This window comes from Fukomys damarensis, unplaced genomic scaffold (genome assembly GCF_012274545.1).
Source record: "Fukomys damarensis isolate Sample0158 unplaced genomic scaffold, DMR_v1.0_HiC HiC_scaffold_16, whole genome shotgun sequence".
Classification (NCBI taxonomy): Eukaryota; Metazoa; Chordata; class Mammalia; order Rodentia; family Bathyergidae; genus Fukomys; species Fukomys damarensis.
The window spans coordinates 95,182,551-95,201,409 of NW_022900928.1; the positions used below are offsets into that span (position 1 = coordinate 95,182,551).

At 39.7% G+C, this 18,859-nt stretch overlaps 1 protein-coding gene and 1 gene segment (V, D, J or C); one reads left to right on the forward strand and one right to left on the reverse strand.

The window, feature by feature from the left end:
- Nucleotides 1–6,340: 6,340 nt before the first annotated feature.
- Prss58 (serine protease 58) overlaps nucleotides 6,341–18,859 on the forward strand; it is a 15,275-nt gene continuing 2,756 nt past the window's right edge. The window contains 6 exon segments of the mRNA XM_010607709.1: nucleotides 6,341–6,463; nucleotides 6,702–6,797; nucleotides 8,624–8,762; nucleotides 8,983–9,239; nucleotides 11,814–11,953; nucleotides 12,039–12,401. Coding sequence (XP_010606011.1) covers nucleotides 6,707–6,797; nucleotides 8,624–8,762; nucleotides 8,983–9,239; nucleotides 11,814–11,953; nucleotides 12,039–12,188 — 777 coding nt within the window. The 5' untranslated portion in view covers nucleotides 6,341–6,463; nucleotides 6,702–6,706 and the 3' untranslated portion in view covers nucleotides 12,189–12,401.
- Nucleotides 16,533–17,474, reverse strand: LOC104850655. The segment is given in 2 exon segments: nucleotides 16,533–16,865; nucleotides 17,178–17,474. Coding segments are annotated over 2 exon segments (381 nt in total).

The window sequence follows — 18,859 nt, forward strand, 5'->3', positions numbered from 1 at the left end:
CCCACACTTGTGACTCCTGCTCTGTTTATCATAAAAAGTTTGAGAATGGTGAGAAATTTAGCAACATTTCCAATATTTTTTCATTCTTGCAAAAATGGTTGAACCTGTGCACATGACAATTACAATAGTGGAAATGGGAAATAATCTCTAATAGAACACAAAACGAAGTATTTTGGTGGTGGAGTTAGAGGGAATCAAATTAGAAAAAGATATCATAAAACCAAGACCACAGTTGATTAAAAGCCATGGAAAAAAAGCTTTATAACATGTCCTGGAAAAAATACATACAAATAAGTAGCATGTGATGGTAGAAAATAAATTGTAGAGAAGGAGGAATAATGTGATAAAGATTCTATTATGTCCTGTCCTTGCTGGACAACGATACTGCAAGCCTTTCTTCATCTGTCTTCTTTCATAGCCTCATACCCTTGTCTACTCAAGTGCTGTCTCTGAGTTGTTGCTGCCCTGTGCTTCCTGCTCCCTTAAAGAATCACAGCTATATTTGTGCCCACGGTTTTTTAAGTGACCAAGTGAATGTTTCTTACAATTCATGCTGTGCCTGCCTGTGTGTGTGTAGTATGGGGGATTGAACCCAGGGACTTCATACTGAGCTAAATCCCCAGCCCTTTTTATATTTTTTTATTTTGAGGATACGTCTTGCTAAATTGCCTAGGATGGGCTCAAACCCACCAATCCTCTACTTCAGCAGAGTATTACAGGTATGTGCCACCATCCAGATTTCTTCAATTCTTGAATTATGTCTTCAGCAATTAATAATAATCCTTTCTGCTGTTGCATAATTCTCCACAGCAGCCACTTCCGAGCTGTCCTCAAACTTTCGATGCATTTTTCAGCAGAAAGTTTTCTGCTTTGCACACAGGAGGAGGTATCAGTTGGCACAGCCTGCATCACCAAACCTGTAAACATACCTAGCCTTTGTTGTTTGTTTCACTCTACTTTCCCGGTGCTTACTCCTACAGTGGAAGAGTGACCTTTGTGCCTTCCGACTTTTTCTCTACTAGGATATGGATCCCATCTCCCCTGACTTCCTCATGGACTTGCTTTATTATCTCTCTTTTTGTCTATCCCCTCCCTTCTTTAGCTTGAATATGGGTATTATATTTTGATACATATATATGATTTGTAATAATCAAATCAGGGTACTTTGCATTTCAGTCTCCTGAAACTTTTATCATTTCCACATGTTGGAAAATTTGGGACTCTGCCTTTGTAATTATTTTGAAATGTGCCATCAATTGTTGTAAACTATAGTTACCTCCACTAGGCTGTGGAACTCCAGAACCAATTTCTCCTATGCAGCTGTATTTTGGTACCTGTTATCCAACTTTCCCAATTTGTTGGCTTTGTCCTGCTTTAACTTAAGAAAATCAAATCTTCCTCTTTTAGAATGGCCTCATACAGATTCAATGCAATTCCAATTGAAATTCTAACAGTATATTTCACAGTAGTACAGAAAACAATCCAAAAATTCATGTGGAATCAGAAGAGACCTAGAATAGCAAAAGCCATTCTAGGCAACAGAGACATGGCAGCGGGTATAACAATTCCCAACTTGAAACTACACTACAAAGTCACTGTGATAAAAACAGCATAGTACTGGCAAAAGAAAAGACCTGAGGATCAGTGGAATAGATTAGAACATACAGAAACAACTCCAGACATACTCAGCTACCTCATCTTTAACAAAGAAGCCAACCATCCTCAGTGGAGGAAAGATAGACTCATAAGTGGTGTTGGAAAAGCAGGATTTCAACCACAAAAGATTAAAACTAGACCCCTATCTTTCACCATGCACTAAGATAAAATCTAAGTGGTTTAGAGATCTAAATTTTAAAAAAGAAACACTAAATTTTCTGAAAGATAAGTTATGCAAAACTCTCAAAGACATTGGCATAGGAAAAGACTTTATTAACAAAATCTCAGTAGCACAGGAACTAGCACAAAGAATCAACAACTGAGATCTCCTTTTATTAAAAAACTTCTTCACTGAAAAAGAAATCACCAACAGAACTAATAGACAACCTACAATGTGGGAAAAAATTTTTACTAGCTGATTCTTAGACAAAGAACTATTGTCTAGAATATATAAAGAACCCCCCAAAAAATCAGGACCCCCAAATATAAAGACCCAATTCAAAAATGAGCACCTGAAATGAACAGACATTTCTCAAACAGAGAATTAAAAGCAGCAAATAAATATATAAAAAAATGTTCCATATCATTGATCATTCGAAAGATGCAGATGAAAACACCACTGAGATTCGACCTCACCTAAGAAAGAATGACTGCTATCAAGAAATCAACCAATAACAAATGTTGGCGGTGTTGTGGGAGAAAGGAACCTTTCTCCACTGTTGGAGTTCAGACTGTTGCAACCATGGTAGAAATCAATATGGAAATACCTTAAATAATTAGGATTAGAAGCCCCATTTGACCAGGTACTCCCCTGCTGGGTATCTTCCCAAAAGAATTAAAAGAAGCATACCACAGTGATACATGCACACCCCTGTTTATAGCAGCACAGTTTTCAAGAGCTAAAACTTGGAAACAGCGCAATTACTCATCAGTTGGAGATTGGATAAAGATGATGTGGTTTTTCTATAAAATGGAGTACTAAGCCACAAAGAATGAGAAACTAGAGTCATTCATAGGAAATTGATGCATATTGAGGCCATACTCTTAAGTGAAATAAATAGGATACATGTGTAAATACCAAATAGTTTCTCTGGCGTGAAAAACTAAAAGTGTAAATATGAGAATCAAGACGTCATGTAGAGGTACAAGATCCAAACAATGAATGTAACTGTACTGTATCCCTAAAATGTACCAATAAACTCAATTAAAGCTGAAAAAAAAAGATCCAAATGGTATAATTAACAATGTGAAATAGGAAGAAAGGGGCTAAAGGTGTAGGGGAAGTGGGAAGGGTAGGGGAAAGGAAATAAGGGACAAGAAAAAATATGAGAAAATGGAAACAAAGTTTGTATACATAGGGAAGGGTGGACAGGGTGAAAGGAGGGAAGGGGTACAGGGAAAAAATGAGAAGCAAGACCTGTCCTGTAAAGGTACAAGATTCCAATGGTGAATGTAACTGTACTGTATACTTAAAAATTACCAATAAACTCAATGAGAAAAAAAAAAGAATACGGCCTCAATGTGCATCCAGTTAGCTATAAATATCTCTAGTTTGTCATTCTTTATGGTTGGTTGAGTATTACTTCATTTTATACATTAACACACACACACACACACACACACACACACACACATCTTTATCCAGTCTCCAGTTGATGGGCAATTAGGCTGTTTCCAAGTTTTAGCTATTATAAACTGTGCCACTATAAACATGGGTATTCATAAATCACTGTGGTATGATTCTTTTAATTTTTGAGGGAAGATACCCAGCAGAGGAATAACTGAGTCAAATGAGACCTCTAATCCTAGTTAAGATATCTCCATGTTGATTTCCACAGTGGTTTCATCAGTCTGCACTCCCACCAACAATGGAGAATGGTTCCTTTCTCTGCACAACCTCACCAGCATTTTTTATTGCTTGATATTTTGGTAGCAGCCATTCATTCAGGGGTGAATGGAATCTCAGTGTTGTTTTCACCTTCATCTCTCAAATGCTCAGTGATGCTGAATATTTTTTCCTATCTTTATTTGCTGCTTTTAATTCTTTGTCTGAGAAACATCTGTTCAAGTCAGATGCCCATTTTTAAATTGGGTATTTATATTTGGAGGTTGATTTTTTTAAATTCTTGATATATTCTCTATCATAATCCTTTGTCTGATGAACAGCTGGTAAAAATTTTTCCCACATTGTAGGTTGCCTCTTAGCTTTGTTGGTGGTTTCTCTTGAAGTGTAGAAAGTTTAAAAAAAAGAGAGAGATCTCAGTTGTTGATTTTTTGTGCTAGTTCCGGTGCTACTGAGGTTTTGTTCATAAAGCCTTTTCCTATGCTAATGTCTTCAAGAGTTCTAGCTATCTTCCAGAAAATTTAGTGTTTCTTGTTTAATATTTAGATAATACTTACCACTTCAATTTGAGTTTAGTGCATGGTGAAAGATAGGGGTCTAGTTTTAATTTTTCGTGGTTGAAATCCAGTTTTACCAACACCATCCTCCAGTGAAGATGGTTGACTCCTTTGTTAAAGATGAGGTAGCTGAGTATGTCTGGAGTTGTTTCTGTATCTTCTAATCTGTTCCACTGATTCTCAAGTCTTTTTCTTTGCCAGTACCATGCTATTTTGATCACATTGGCTTTGTAGTAAAGTTTCATGTCATGGATTGTGATACCCCCTGTCATGTCTCTGTTGCCTAGAATGGCTTTTGCTATTCTAGGTCTCTTCTGGTTCAAGTGAATTTATGAATTGTTTTCTCTATTACTGTGAAATATACTGTTGGGATTTCAGTTGGGATTGCATTGAATCTATATAGCTGTTTTAGAAGTATGGCCATTTTCACTATATTGGTTCTTCCTATCTATCTAGGAGAAAGGGGTGTCTTTCCATTTTCTGATATCCTCTTTGACCTCATTTTTCAGAGTGCTGTAGTTTTCAATGTGGAGGTCTTTTGCTTCCTTCATTAGACTGATTCCTAAATATTTCTCTCTTTTTTTGATGCTATTGTGAAAGGAATTGTTTCCATAATTTCTTTGTCAGGGAAGCTGTTATTTATATACACGAAGGCTATTGATTTTTGAGTGTTGACCTTGTATCCAGCTACTCTACTGAATCTGTCAATTCAGTCTAGATGTCGTTTGGCAGAGTTTTTTGGTTCTTCTATGTAGATATCATATCATCGGCAAATAATTACAATTTAACTTCTTCCTTTCCTATTTTTATTCCTTTTATTTCATTCTCTTGTCTAATTGCTCCCAGCACCATTTAAGAGTCTGTTTTCCAATGTGGGCTTTTGGCTACTTTTTCAAAGATTAAGTAGCTGTGTGTGCCAGTGGTTGTTCATGCTTCCTCTAGTCTGTTCCATTGATCCATACGCCTTTTTCTGTGCCAGTACCATGCTGTTTTAATCACTATCGCTTTATAGCATGACTTTAAGTCTGAGACTGTGATGCCACTGGATTTGCTTTTGTTATCCAGGACTGCTTTTACTATAAGCATTCATGTGTAGTTCTCTTTCTGAGCATAAATTTTCAGCTAATTTGGATAAATATCAAAGAGTGTGGTTGGTGGATCACACAGTAAGGCTACATTTAGCTTAGAAAATTCAAAATTGCATTTCAAAGTGTTGTACCATTTTGCATTCCCACCACCAATAAATTCCCATGGTATCAGTTTCTGAAGAACTATACACTTGTTTGTTATTTTCAGTGTGTTTAAATCTTAGCCATACTATTAGGTGCATTGCAGTATCTTGTTGTTATTTTAAAATTTTTATTTCCTTAATGCCCTATTATTAGAGAATGTTTTCTCATTTTCCATTTCCATATCTTCTCCAGTGTTGTGGACCAAACTATGTCCCCACCAATATTAAAATTTTAATGCTGAAGCCCCCAATTCTGCTATGATTATATCCAAGGATAAATCTTATTAATAATCAGGGTTAAATGGGGTTAAAAGAATATGGCTCTAATCTGATTGGACTAGTGACATTAAAAGAAGAAAACCCAAAGGTCTTTCTCTCCCTTGTTCCTTACACATGACAGAGGAAAGGCACTGGGAACCAAATGTGAGAAGGTGACTATCTGCAAGCCAGGAAGACAGTTATCACCAGAAATCAAATTACCAGCACCTATCACATGGACTTTCAGCCTTCAGAACTATGACAAAATAAATAAATATTTTTGTTAAGGTGCCCAGACTGTACTTGTCAACTCAAGACTAAAACATCAAGTAAGATGTCTGCTCAGATGTTGACTTGTTTTTAAATTGACTGCTTTCTTGAGTTTTCCTATTTCCTAATATAGTTTGGATGTAAATTAGTACTTAGAAGACATACATTTTGCAAACATTTTTTACCAGATCTGTGACTTTCCTCATTGTTTAGCTCTGAATACTTGAGGTTGTAACCATTCACTTAAGTAACTGAAATTCCATTCATCTATGACCCTTTGGAAGGCAGAAGTGCAGCCTCTAAACTGAGGCTTCTATAACAGCAATCACAGATCTTACCACAAGTGAGGCACAGAACATAAATCACTGGCTCATTGCTTGAATAAATATGTAAATAAATGAATAATGACAGAAAGCAAAGGACTGAAATGTTTCAAAGAGGAGTTTAATGTCAGGCAGAGAGAGTGAGATCAGCCACGGAGGATTGGACCTATCTCCATGGAGACCAATAACAGTGTCACATAAATGGAGGCTAGCGTCACAGAGACAGGAGGGGACTGGGGTTCTCATAAAGCTCAGAAGGCATCTGCCCACAGAGTCCATAGAAGTGAGGGCGAGGGGTACACTGTAAACTTCACCTTTGCTCTGGGCAAGTACTTTTCTTCCATGAAAGGGGAGGCAAAAATCCTGATTCCAGGGCAGTTTCCTACTGTGTCCAGGGGCCAAGTCCATAATCTCAGTTTCTCTCTGCTTGCACAGCTGACACCACCCCTACTCTGAGGGATGGATGCTGTTTTCATGAACTGAATCCTTCCACCAAGAGAATTGAGACAACCGTTTTTCTCCCATCCCTAGAGCTTTTAACCACCACCCCTTCATGCCTCCAGAATCCATGAGCTTACCCTGTGATACCTTGCCCTGTGAAAAGCCTTTCAGTGTCATCATGAAGTTCAGTCTCCTCTGGGCTTTCCTGAGCCTGCCTGGTGAGTATCCTCACATTTCTCTGTTTAATTTTCCAAGGAGAAATCCCAGGGAAAGCATGAAAAGATGGATCAAGACAGATCGCACCTTTACAGATTTCAAGCATAGGACAGATTCTCTGACCCTCACCCCTGCTACTGTCCCCAACCAGTTTCCCCCAGGACAGTGCCTGCCCACCTCACCTCAAGATACTTGATTGTGTTCTTTTGGAGGAGACACAAACATTGACACCTCCATACAAGCCCACTCCTAGGGAAGAGGTGGCCTGGACATGTCTGGAGCAGCACTGGTGTTGGGGTGAGAGAGTATGAGCTGATGATGGGGTTTGAAAGCAGTTATCCAACTAATGACCACAGCAAAATGTTGAAAACTTGAACATCTCCTGGCATGATTCTCTTTTCCCGCATTAGGAAAATCTTGTTGGTTCTGTCTTCCAAACATATCCAAAAGCAATCACATCTCAGCACCCCCACAGCCCACAATAGTCCAAGCCATCATCTCATGCCTGGATTATTAAATTATTCTCCTACCAGGTCCCTCTGCTTCTATACCTTATATTTTACAGGTCTCTGAAAGGAAACTATCATCATTCTTTTATGTGAAACCCTAAAATGGTAGTAATTTTACTCCTCAGGGAACAAGTCCAAGTTCTTCCGATATCCTGCAGAGCCCTCTATCGCTTCCTGAACCACTTTCTGCCAACTCCTCTCCACCCACTGGGTGTCAGCCATGCTGGCCAAAGTCTGTTCCTTAAATAGGACTTGGGATTCTTGGCTGTAGCTGTTTCCCCTGCATGGAGTCCCTTGCCCTACATATCCGATCATTTAATCTTTCTGTCTTCGTGTCACTGTTCAACACTGTTCCTGAGGTTGACCCTGACCTAATACTACATAATACTTTTTTTTTCTTTTTATTGAGTTTATTGGTACATTCTAGGTATACAGTACAGTTACATTCATTACTGGGATCTTATACCTTTACATGACAGATCTTGGTATATTTCCATCTTCATTTTCTCATATTTTTTCTTTTCCCTTATTCCCTTTCCCCTACCCTTCCCACTTTCCCTACAACTTTAGCCCTTTAATACTACATAATCCTAAACTTCACAGACACATACAACTGGTACTCCCCTCCCTGCATCTATCTGTCTGTCTTTCTTTCTTTCTTTCTTTCTTTTTCTTTCCTTCTTTCTTATCTTTGTTTCCCATACACTAACCACCATCTCACATACTATTTTCATTTACTTATGCATTATGTTTATTGTTACTGTCTTCACTACTTTGAATGTATGAGAGCAAGGATACCAGTGTTTTGTTCACTATATAATATAAGCCCCTGGAACATATTAAATGCTCAATATTTGTTGAATAAATTATTTATTCCCAGCACCCTCCTCAGGCTCTGTTGACATTTGGCCTGTTCTTATTTTAGCACTTACATCATTTTGTTTTGCACTGTTGTTGAAGAAAAGGAACATGACTTGAGAAACCATTCTAATATGGGTAAAAATGCAGGAAGAATGAGCTAATTTAATGTTGTCCTCTGAATCACGAAAACTACATCCGAAAGCATATATTTCAATTTGAAGAATAATTATTGATAATTATGAGCTTTACTTTTACTTTTACTTTTTTGAAACAGGTATTTCTATTTTTATCATTTTCTTCAAGTCTTAGAATGACAAGTCATTTTTCAGATGTTTATAGAAAAATGTTTTAGTGAGAAAAGGATTCAAATTCTGTTAAATGATTTCTTTTGTTCTTTTCTCTCTTTTTAGTAATTACCAAAAAATCTCAGCGTTTCTTATCTATGCCTCTTTTTCCAGCTTCACTTGCCTTTAACCCAGACTTCGTAGGTGATGTCACGCCTCCCTACCTGGTCTACTTGAAATCTGATTACCTGCCCTGCACAGGAGTCCTGATTCACCCGCTTTGGGTGCTCACTGCTGCACACTGCAATTTACTGTGAGTGAGAAGCCCCCACAGCCACTCTACTCTCTGGCTTCTCAAATTGGACCTGCACTCAGATCTCTGCCTAGGACTCTCCCAGTTAAATGACAGTAGGCAGACCTTTGGGGATGTTTAGTGGGAGAGAAAAAAGTTTGTGGGCAGAGCTAATAGAGATCCCTAAGGATGGAGACACTACCTGTCTTAATTCTTCTCATAAACATCTACATTGCTCCAGGAAGCTCCAGATGATGCTGGGAGTTACAAACCCATCAAACACCAGTGAAGAGAATGTGCAAGTGGTTGGCTATGAAAAGATGATTCATCATTCGCAATATTTAATCTCTTCTATGGAATATGATCTCATGCTAATCAAGCTGAATAAAGTGATTGAACTCAATGACTATGTGAAAGTGGTCAACCTGCCAAGGCAAGCTGCCCCAGTAAATAAGATGTGAGCTGTCTCTACCTGGGCCTACAACACATGTGATATGAGTGAGTTCAAGGCATACATAGTGTCTGTTGACTTCAGTAACATTCTTCCCATAATAGATCCTCCTCTGTGCCTTCCCTTCTCCTAGTTTCTGCAATTCTGCCCAATGAGGCTTCTTAAAGCCCAGTAATCATTCTTTTCACCTCTTTTTTCTTTCCCTGCAGCATCCTCAGAGAGTCCTTCCAGACTATTCCCCACTTTATCTATTATCCTTGCTTCCATATATGCTGAAAGCAGCTTTAGTAGGAAGAAGGCACTTACACGTCTAGCTCTATTTTGTTGTGTGATAGAATTTTATTTACCTTAGAGATTCAATTTCCTTAACTCTAAAATAAAGAGTAACATTGAATTAGCTTTCAGACCATTTTAGGCGATAAAGCAGCTTTAAGTCTTGAATATCATGAAATAAATACTAATATGTTGAACATAAGACATAGGCAGGCATGGCGGCACACACTTGTAATCCCAATGCTTAAGGAGGCTAAGGCCTGAGGATCACAGGTTCAAGATCCTATCTACGAAAAACTCAAACAAACAAAAAGGCTGGGACGTAGCTAAGGGGAAGAGCAGCCCTAGACTTCATTCATTGGAAAAATAAAAAAGAAACTCATAGCATTGTGCCAACCAGAACTTTCTTATGTAAGATTGTAACCAATACCTAATTTAAAGCTTAAGAAAAATATTTCAGGAAGAAACATTTTCAACTGAAAACTTTCTAAGCATTACTCATTTCTGTCAGAAAATGGACAGAAAGGCTATCATATTTTATCAGTGGAAGTCTCCCATGCATGACTGTAAGCTACAGAACTAGGTATTCTATCTAAACTTTCTTCTATAACTCCCAGTTTAGATTTCAGGAAAAAAAAATTGGAGCAAGTTAGAACAGCTTTCTGCTTTCTAAGTTTTATTCCTGTCTGCTTGCTATTCTATCCCAAATTTTCATGTAAATCCTAATAAGCTGTCTGTAGCTATTAAGATAGCAATGAGTCTTAGAGAAAGATTTGATTACCTATAAGAAAATACCACAATGTCAGTCACTTATGAATATTAACGTGACTATATTCATTAGCATGTTTATTTGAGTATATTCAATATGCCTTATACACTAGGCACCATCCTATGGTCATTTTAAACAAACCTATCAAATTTTATTTTTCCAGACATCTCTTTTTTTTCGTAGAAGCCAAGAGGCAGCTATACATTTATCATTATTGTTAGCAATGTTGCCATTATTTAAACCTTTTTTAAAAATTGCTCTTTAACAAATGTTACCTGCATTTACTGATCTTAATGCACATTTTTTTAAATATATCAAGAAGCAGGGGAAGGGAGTGGGGGGAGGGGAGTGAAGCTGATTGACGGGCACAGGTCATGGTTCGATTGGAGGAACAAGTTTTAGTGTATTATTGCCAATATGGTGGCTATAGTTAATGCATATTTCAAAAGAGCTGGGAGAGAGGATTTTAAATATTCTCATCACCAAAAAACAATAATTGTTTAAAATGATAAATATGCTGATCACTCTAATTGGATCATTATACAATATATACATAAAAAACATCACATTCCATCCTCTTAAAAATATCCAGTTATTATACATCAAAATGAAAAAATTTTAAAAATGATAAAAAAGTAGAAACTCCTTTATTCTTTGAGAATCAATTTGATTTTTGGAAATAGACAAATATCACTCTGGTGAGTGTGTTTGATTCACATAGGTCAAAAAGAGATGTTACTACAAAAAAGCTTGCAATTTATTTTTATATAGTTTAAAGAGTAATTAAGTAAGCATGTACTAAAAAGCATTCCCAAAGGAAATGATGAAACATGAAATTATTGCTGTATTACAGAATAAAGGATTTCAATATTTCTATTCAAGAATCATTGTTATTTTCAAACAAAGATATTGAAGTAAACACACACTCATTAAGAAAAACAAAATTTTCAAAATAATTTTCCCAAAATACTATGTTTGCAAAGAAGAGCTGCTGTGTGTATAAATACTTTGCTCTTGTTCTTCTCATTTTGATTTAAATCAGAAAATAATTTTATGCAGATATACATAGTTGACAGAAATTGTGGGCTGCAAACAAAACAACTTGAATTAGGAACCAAGGCTCTCAGTTTTAAATCCTAGTTTTACTACTTACAATTGTTTAAGCTAAAGATTATATGTGATTATTTTGAACAGATGCATTTTTGTTTTGTTGTGGTTTAGTTTGTTTTTTCATGTAACAAATGAGAAACTAGGCTAGAAACTTGATGCTGAAAGGATATTCTTACTGTACACATTTAAATTTCAAAAAAATAGGAATTTGTTGCATTTGTTTGCAGGAATGTCTCATATTTATAAATAACTTTCAAGAATGTAATCAATTTTATAACAAGAAATTGTTAATCTGATAATCTCCTGTGTGCAGGTTGTCCTAACTGCTACAGTTGTTTCTCACATTGTTTTCCTTTCTGATTAGATAGAGGGAAGCACAAATGTGTTACACAAAAGGAGAAAGAAAAAAACAGGTGTGGCATGCAAGTAAACTTTTAAGGAAGTTCTATTTTTTTCTCTTTTCCTTTAGCCAAGGACCCTGACATGATGCAGACTGTTCAAGTCTCTGTAATCTCCCAGACTGAGTGTCAGAATGGCTATCCAGGCTACAATATCAAAAATAATATGATTTGTGTGGGCATCGTACCAGGAAGGAGGCTACCTTGCAAGGTGACATACTCCCTATGCCTTAATTTTCCCATTTTCTTTCTTGTGTCTTCCCAGAAAGACAACTCTGTTTTCTTTTTCCTGGCAGGAAGTCTCCTCTGCCCCCGCAGTCTGCAATGGGGTACTTTACGGAATCCTGTCTTATGCAGATGGGTGCATTCTGAGAGCTGACGTTGGCATCTATGCTAGTATCTTCCACTACTTGCCCTGGATTGAAAATACAATCCAGAACAACTGAGTTCATGTGGCTGGAGTTCTGGGCCATGTCACAGCCTGTACCCATGTCCAGCCTCCGAATTAAACTAAGGCACCCCTCGGATTACGCCTTGTGCATCTGCTCATTCTGGTGGACAGAGTCTGTGAGCGATGGATGTCTCAGACAAGACAGCCCTTCCTCCGCTGTAAATGAAGGCAGAAAAATCAAAACTCCTAAACAATTGAAGCTTATGAAGTAGGTATTGTGTTCTCTATAGCAGATGGATAATTGATTCATTGAAAATGGGAAAACTCCACAGTAATTTGGGGTACTAACCCTCACACTGCTTGCAGTGAATTAGAGGACATGTGCTTCTGAGGTGTTAGACACATCCATTAGGAATAAGAGGTCTGACAAGGAGTGGACTAGGTAGAAGGTTAGAGAGGAAAGTGTTTCACAATGGGGACTGTGGAAGATATTGCATTTAGTGTCTCCCTGTCCACACAGCTCTCAACTCCATAGATTCTAACCATGCATTTTGTAGAATTCTGGGTGTCTACTTGATACATGAAAGGTTAATATAAAAGTTAACTGGGGACTTATGTCACAGTGGATAAGGAGGAAGTTCAGGACCATTTTTCCTAATACGTTTCCTTTTTGTATTATATCAGCTGCCCCAGGAGCTTCCTTCCTCCTCCTTTCTTTCATTCCCTTTTCACCTCACCCCTGCAACTTCAATTACCACCAAAGACTTTTTACTGAGAGTTTTACCGAGAGAGTTCATTTGGTTAGTTGACTGAAGATTCAAAAAGAAGAAAAACTAGATTTAGACAGTTCAGTCTGTAGCTCAGCTGGAGGAAAAGAAAATTTCTCTCAGAAACCCCAAGTTCCAGCAGTAAATCTTGTCTTCTCAAGAATTATAAAATCTCCATACCAGCTAAGCCTAGACTGGAGTACACAGACTTTACATATGATATATTAAGCACAATTATGAAAGCATCATCTTCACAAGTTGTGTTAACTGAATTTTAGTTATTATGGGAGAAATGAGTGGTGTTGAACTCATTTTGCAAAATAGTACTTTCAGCCTCTGAAGACGTTTCTCAGCTTTGGCTTATGCAAAGATTTCAACAAGTCATACCAATGTTGTGTAAGGCCAGCTGATTCTGAGTGGTAAAGCACATGGGGAGGTCCCTGAATCCCACAGCATGGGCCCATGGGTCTCACCATAAGCAGGGGAAGGCGATTTCCTTGGTTGGAGAATACATTCCTATTTTGTGGAATGCATAAGCATTCAGGTAATCTGAGTTTGGTGGTACTAGGATAGTGACATGGACAAGGAAAAGAAAATCCAAATCCAGAATGCATCATTTTCAGGGAAGACAAGAAGCCATTCTTCCATGATTAAAGGGACCTATCACCACCACCTGGCAAGTGGAATACTAAAGGTCCAGTGGTCTCAGGTTGGTTGTTGGCAGCAGGTCTGTAAGGGTGGTGGTAACCAGGTTGGGCTTGCAAGAAGTCCTGCTGTTTAGCTACCCACCGTGTTCCATTTGGCTCCACTTTTTACCTTGTTTCTGAATCCTCTACAAAAGCATATAGAAGCACAAGAAAGGAATTCAGGCAGCCCAGCCTGTTCACTTGATTGTCAAAATCTCCTGAAGAAAAATATTTTAGTGATAATTCTCATAGGATATAATTATTTTCCTGCCTTAAAAAGCTTACTATATTACATTACTATTCCCAAAGGAGTTCATCCCCACTCCTCCCATCTTGCTCCTCCTTTGTGCCAATCAGAACAGAGCACTAGCCTCTCTCAAGAAATTTATATAAATCTCAACTTCAGTTGATTGGACCTCTGTCTCTTGAGAAGAATTGTACTCTCTTTCCATCAGGGCATCCTGCAAAGGAGTTTTCCTTTATAGTAGTACATGTGTTACTGATACTGATACATCAAACATGGCCACATTTAAGACAGATATTCAACATTATTAATAATCAAGGAAATGTAAGTCAAAAACATTATGAGATGTCATTTTACACCTACTAAAATTACTATTGTCTTAGTTACTTTCTCAATGATGGGGCAAAATATCCAACACTCTCACAAGTTAAAAGAGGAAAGGTTTATTTTAGCTCACAGTTTGTAGAGCTTTAAATGCATAGCTAGCTCCAGGGAAGAGTGGCAGGACAGAGCATCACAGAGAAGAAACAGTCCATGGCAGAGCAAACAGTCTCCCTTCCCTATTTACCCTATTCAGGCTACAACCATTATTCACACCCACAATTATGCTAAACCAGTGAACTAATTTAGTCATCACACCCTTAATCCACAGTCACACACCCTAGATCCAGCCACACCTAAAAGCTCCACCTATGAGCACTTGAGGGCCTGAACATCCAAATATAAGCCGTAAGAGCTAATAAATATTTCGATGCTTTTATCAAAACCTCAACTGGTCTCTCTGTGTGCCCTAATTTTCAGTCTGCTCTTGAGGACAGGTTATGAGATGAGTGGGTTTGAAATCATGGCAGGTAGAAGGGTAAAGAAAACATGTAGACACTGAAAATGTTTTTGTAATCCATTTTAATTTGCATTTCCTGCTGTGTAAATGTGTGTCCATGTGTGTAAACATGTGTGAGAGAAAGGGAGGGGGTCAGGGGTAGGCGCTGCAGGGGAAGGGAGATTGAAAGCCAGACAAAGTTTAGGAAAGCAAAGAAAATGACATCAGGCCAAAGAGTAGCTGAAGAGACCGCAATGTGCATCCAACACCACATCTCTTGGGTGAACTTGCTCTGTTAAATGTGGAATGAGGCCTTTTTTCAAAGTCTGAGTTTCTGGTCCCTCTGCTTTGTGGCCTAGATTCACCTCGCTCTGGGGAAGGAATCCTTGTGCTTGGACAGGACAAAAAACACTCTAGAAAGACTGAGGATCACGTGGAAGGCTGTCTTTCTCCATAGCTCACAGGCTTTGAGGAAACATCCAGGACATTGAACCATGGACAAGGGCAGTGACGCCCAAGTTAGCCTGCCCAAACCCAGGCTGAGCCCAACCAGTGTCACAGCCAGATGATTCTCGGTTCTGGAGATCATCTTTTAGGAAGGGAAAGATGAGACAAGGATGACAGGTCAGAGGCCTAGGAAAAGGAGGGAATAGTAGAACAAGAGCCTCCTTGAGTAGCTATGCCCCCTAACAGGATACGCTGTGAGAACGGTGGAATAATGGTGCCCCCTGCTGGAAGGAATCCTCACTTACCAGAAGGGCTGAGAAGTCCTCTCCAGGATCCCTACCTCCAGAATTGCCTACATCTCTCACCTCTACCTGAGAGGTAGAGGAGATGCCTGGCAGGGACCATTGCAGCCACTCACTCTCCTCGCAACCCAGTTGTCGGCCCACTTGGTCTCCACCTGTGGATAGGGAGGCTCTGAGGTAGAAGCAGTGGGTCGGCTGTGGTATGGTCAGCTCACGTTTCCTTCTCTCCCTCCGTCTCTCCTCCTCTCCCTCCTCTCCTTTTTACTGTCCTCCCCCCCTCCTCCCCTCTCTCTTTCCTTTCCTCCTTCCCCCTTCTTCTTGCTATCATTCAGAATGTCCCAGTTGGTTCCCAGCTATTTGCCTGGGGTCAAAGCCTCCTTTTCCCGCTCCTTAATGGTGGTACTCAGGCTGCACATCCAGTTCTGGCTCCTGGGCTTTTTAGTTGAGTATTTGCTGAGCCCTCCACCACAGATTCCAGACCCTGATTCTTTCTGAGGGTCTTACCTTGTAAAGACTGCCTTGAAATTGGAATGTTAGAAGTGGACGTGGATGTGGCGATGAGAATGGTGATCAGAAAAAGTAGGAGGTGTTTACTTCAGGGGCGTATGGGCATGGGGTACACGTTTTGCAACTCAACCTTCCCTTTTCCTGAGCTTCCAGCGTTTCTCCAGGTTTCTTCTCAGCCTACCTGTGGAGATTGAGATTGGAACTAAATTGCATGATTTTTATATGTGCAAACTGTGGAGAGAAGAGCTAAGGGCAAGTGACGGTTTTCTGTGTCCCTCTGCATCATAACAAAAGCTCCACCAATTGCATCGCTCAATCCTTTCAGCAGACTTCTGAGAAAGGTGGAGTTTCTGTCTGCTTGTTGCAGGTAGCTTGGCAGGTTTGGGAGGAGAGACTTCCCCAAAGCTCACACATAGCAGAGCCAAAGTGTGTACTTCTGCCCTCCAGAACCTGGGTTAAACTGCTGTGCTGTTCAGGCAGAAAAAATGCAAATGGGATATTGACAGAGAGAGGGGCTACTTGAGGTTTAGGTAAGAAGTGAGGGTCTGTCTGGGGAGGAAGCACGCTTGGGAGGGCTGTTGGGGCTAAGGAGGAGGGCATAGAAACCAGAAGAGTCTGTGCCTGTGGTTTTTATTAAAATGCCCTAGCAGGGTTTCTCACTGTGTCTTTACTGCAGGTGCAAAAGAGGGTTCTGCCCTGGGTCACATTGGCCACTTGAATCCTTAGGTCTGTGTCACTGACCCGAGTGGCCAGGTAATCCACCCCAGGAAGGGAGATGGTCTTCTTTTCTCCAGGACTTCGCAGGGTGACCAGAAACTGAAGTTGCCGCTGGAGATCTTGTTGGTACCAGCTCATCCAGGGGTACTGAGAATCCCTCAGGATGCAGTGGAGAGTCTCTGTCCGACCAGCCTGTACCAGGGCCCACCTGGGCCTCTGCTCCACCAGGCTGGCTGTGGCATCTGAAACACACGGGCCAGCCGAGGTGATGGTAGACAGCACGGTTTTCTCCCCACCACCACCACCATCACACACACACACACACACCCCGGAGTAACTAACTAAGCTAAATCGGGAAGAGAGGATCCAGGAGGTACCGGGATAGAAGGCTGCTGAGAGCAGAAGGGCCACTTGATCTTGGTGAGCTGCTGCTCCTGGGATGATTGTGGCAAGGTTGGGATAGATGGGCACCTTCGCTGGCTATGATTCTCCAATGACCCATCCCTCTGTTCCTCCCTCACCACACTGAGTGACTTCCTCTCTTTGCCACTGACCTCCGCTCAGGGTGACCAGAGCCATCCAGCCATACAAACTGGGAAAGGACCCCATTCCCTGGCCCCTCAGGTTCTCTCACAGAGCGTGGGATAGGCCAGCCAGGCTGGAGAGCAGGATCCCAGCCCGTAAGGTGTCAATCAGAGGCTGACAGCTCTATGGGCCCCAAGCTCAAAAGGGCGTGGATTCCTCAGGAAACGGAGTATCTTGTCTCTCGTCTTCTCCGTGAAGCACAAACCTCAAACCACAGGTTTTCAAGCTTTCCTGCTGTCTGAGCTCCAGGAAGCATGCTCGTTCTCAGCCCCCCATTCTGCACATTTACTAAGTGTCTCAGTGAACAGACCCTGCACCCCCTCACCCGCTACCCAGATATTCCCGGAACTGGTCTGAATCTTAGCCTCAGATCTTTGCAATGGATTAAAATACTACCAAGTGATGCTTACAACACTGAACAAATATACTGATAGTGGAAGATATTGTGGGGCCACACTGGATAGTACACATTGGACATTCACTTCCTGTTATCAGTGTCTGGCTCTGTGAGGGCAAATACACATTGAAAACAGGCTTCCTTCTTCCTGTACACAATAAGGGAAGAGACTCCTCCCTCCCTCATCCTCCACTTTCTACTTACTTTAGCAAACTGGGAATAATAGGTTCTTTCTGTATTTTTGAAATATATGTGAATCTTTTAAAGAGCTAAATAATCAGTCACTTGCTAGCTTTAAAATCCAGCGATGCATTTTTCTCCAGTACCTGGAATCTTTTCATGGAAATGTAATCCTCAGGGAAGATAGCACCCCTGTCTCCTTTTCTAAGGGAAGCAGGAACCTTACTTAGGAGTATACCTTCACTTAAGGAAGAGCCCAATTTAGAGACCCCATTTAATACCTAGCGCCAAGTTGCTATATTACCCTTTGTTACAAAGATATGTTTTCATTTTCTTTGGGTAAAGCCCACTAGCAAACCCATGTCACCTGATTGCCACGTGCATTTAGGATGAACTATGTGTCATAAGTGGTGCTGTTAATTTCTCTTGCTGGAGACTCAATTACTTCATCTTGAGAACATTCATGTGATGAGTGATGTTGGCTTGGCTTCATGATAGGGTGAGAACCCTGTCTTTTCAGTCTCTTATGGATTAAAATTGATGTATATTACATTCTACTTTATTCAGTATTAAAGCTATTTTATTTTTCTTTTACTTATGTGGAGATTTTTTAAATTATTTTAAATAATATTTAACTATGAAACATATTTACTAATTTATTAAATATGTTGATTACATTTTGTTGACTTACGGTAAATCATTTTCAACTGTATCATCTTTAATTGTATTTTCCAACAGCTCCTAGTACTGTCAACCTCAGAGGGTGGCACTTTCTCTTAGCTTCTTCTTCTGTGAAATGAAGGCAATATTGAAAACTATTTCATAAGGATGAGTGACTCAAATCATGAGCAAGTTCATAGAACAGAGCCTGGAACAAGCTAAGCACTCAATAAAAATCTGCTTTTATTATTGCAACAGCAAATTTCCAAATCAATTTAACATGACAAAGTTAGCAGTAATATTTGTCTTCAATTGCCTATCACATAGCATTTAACTGAGATGAAAAGGATAGGATCCCATGGCTTGCTTTTCAGCATTGGTAAAAGGCTTTTTTTTTTTTTTTTTTTTTTTTTA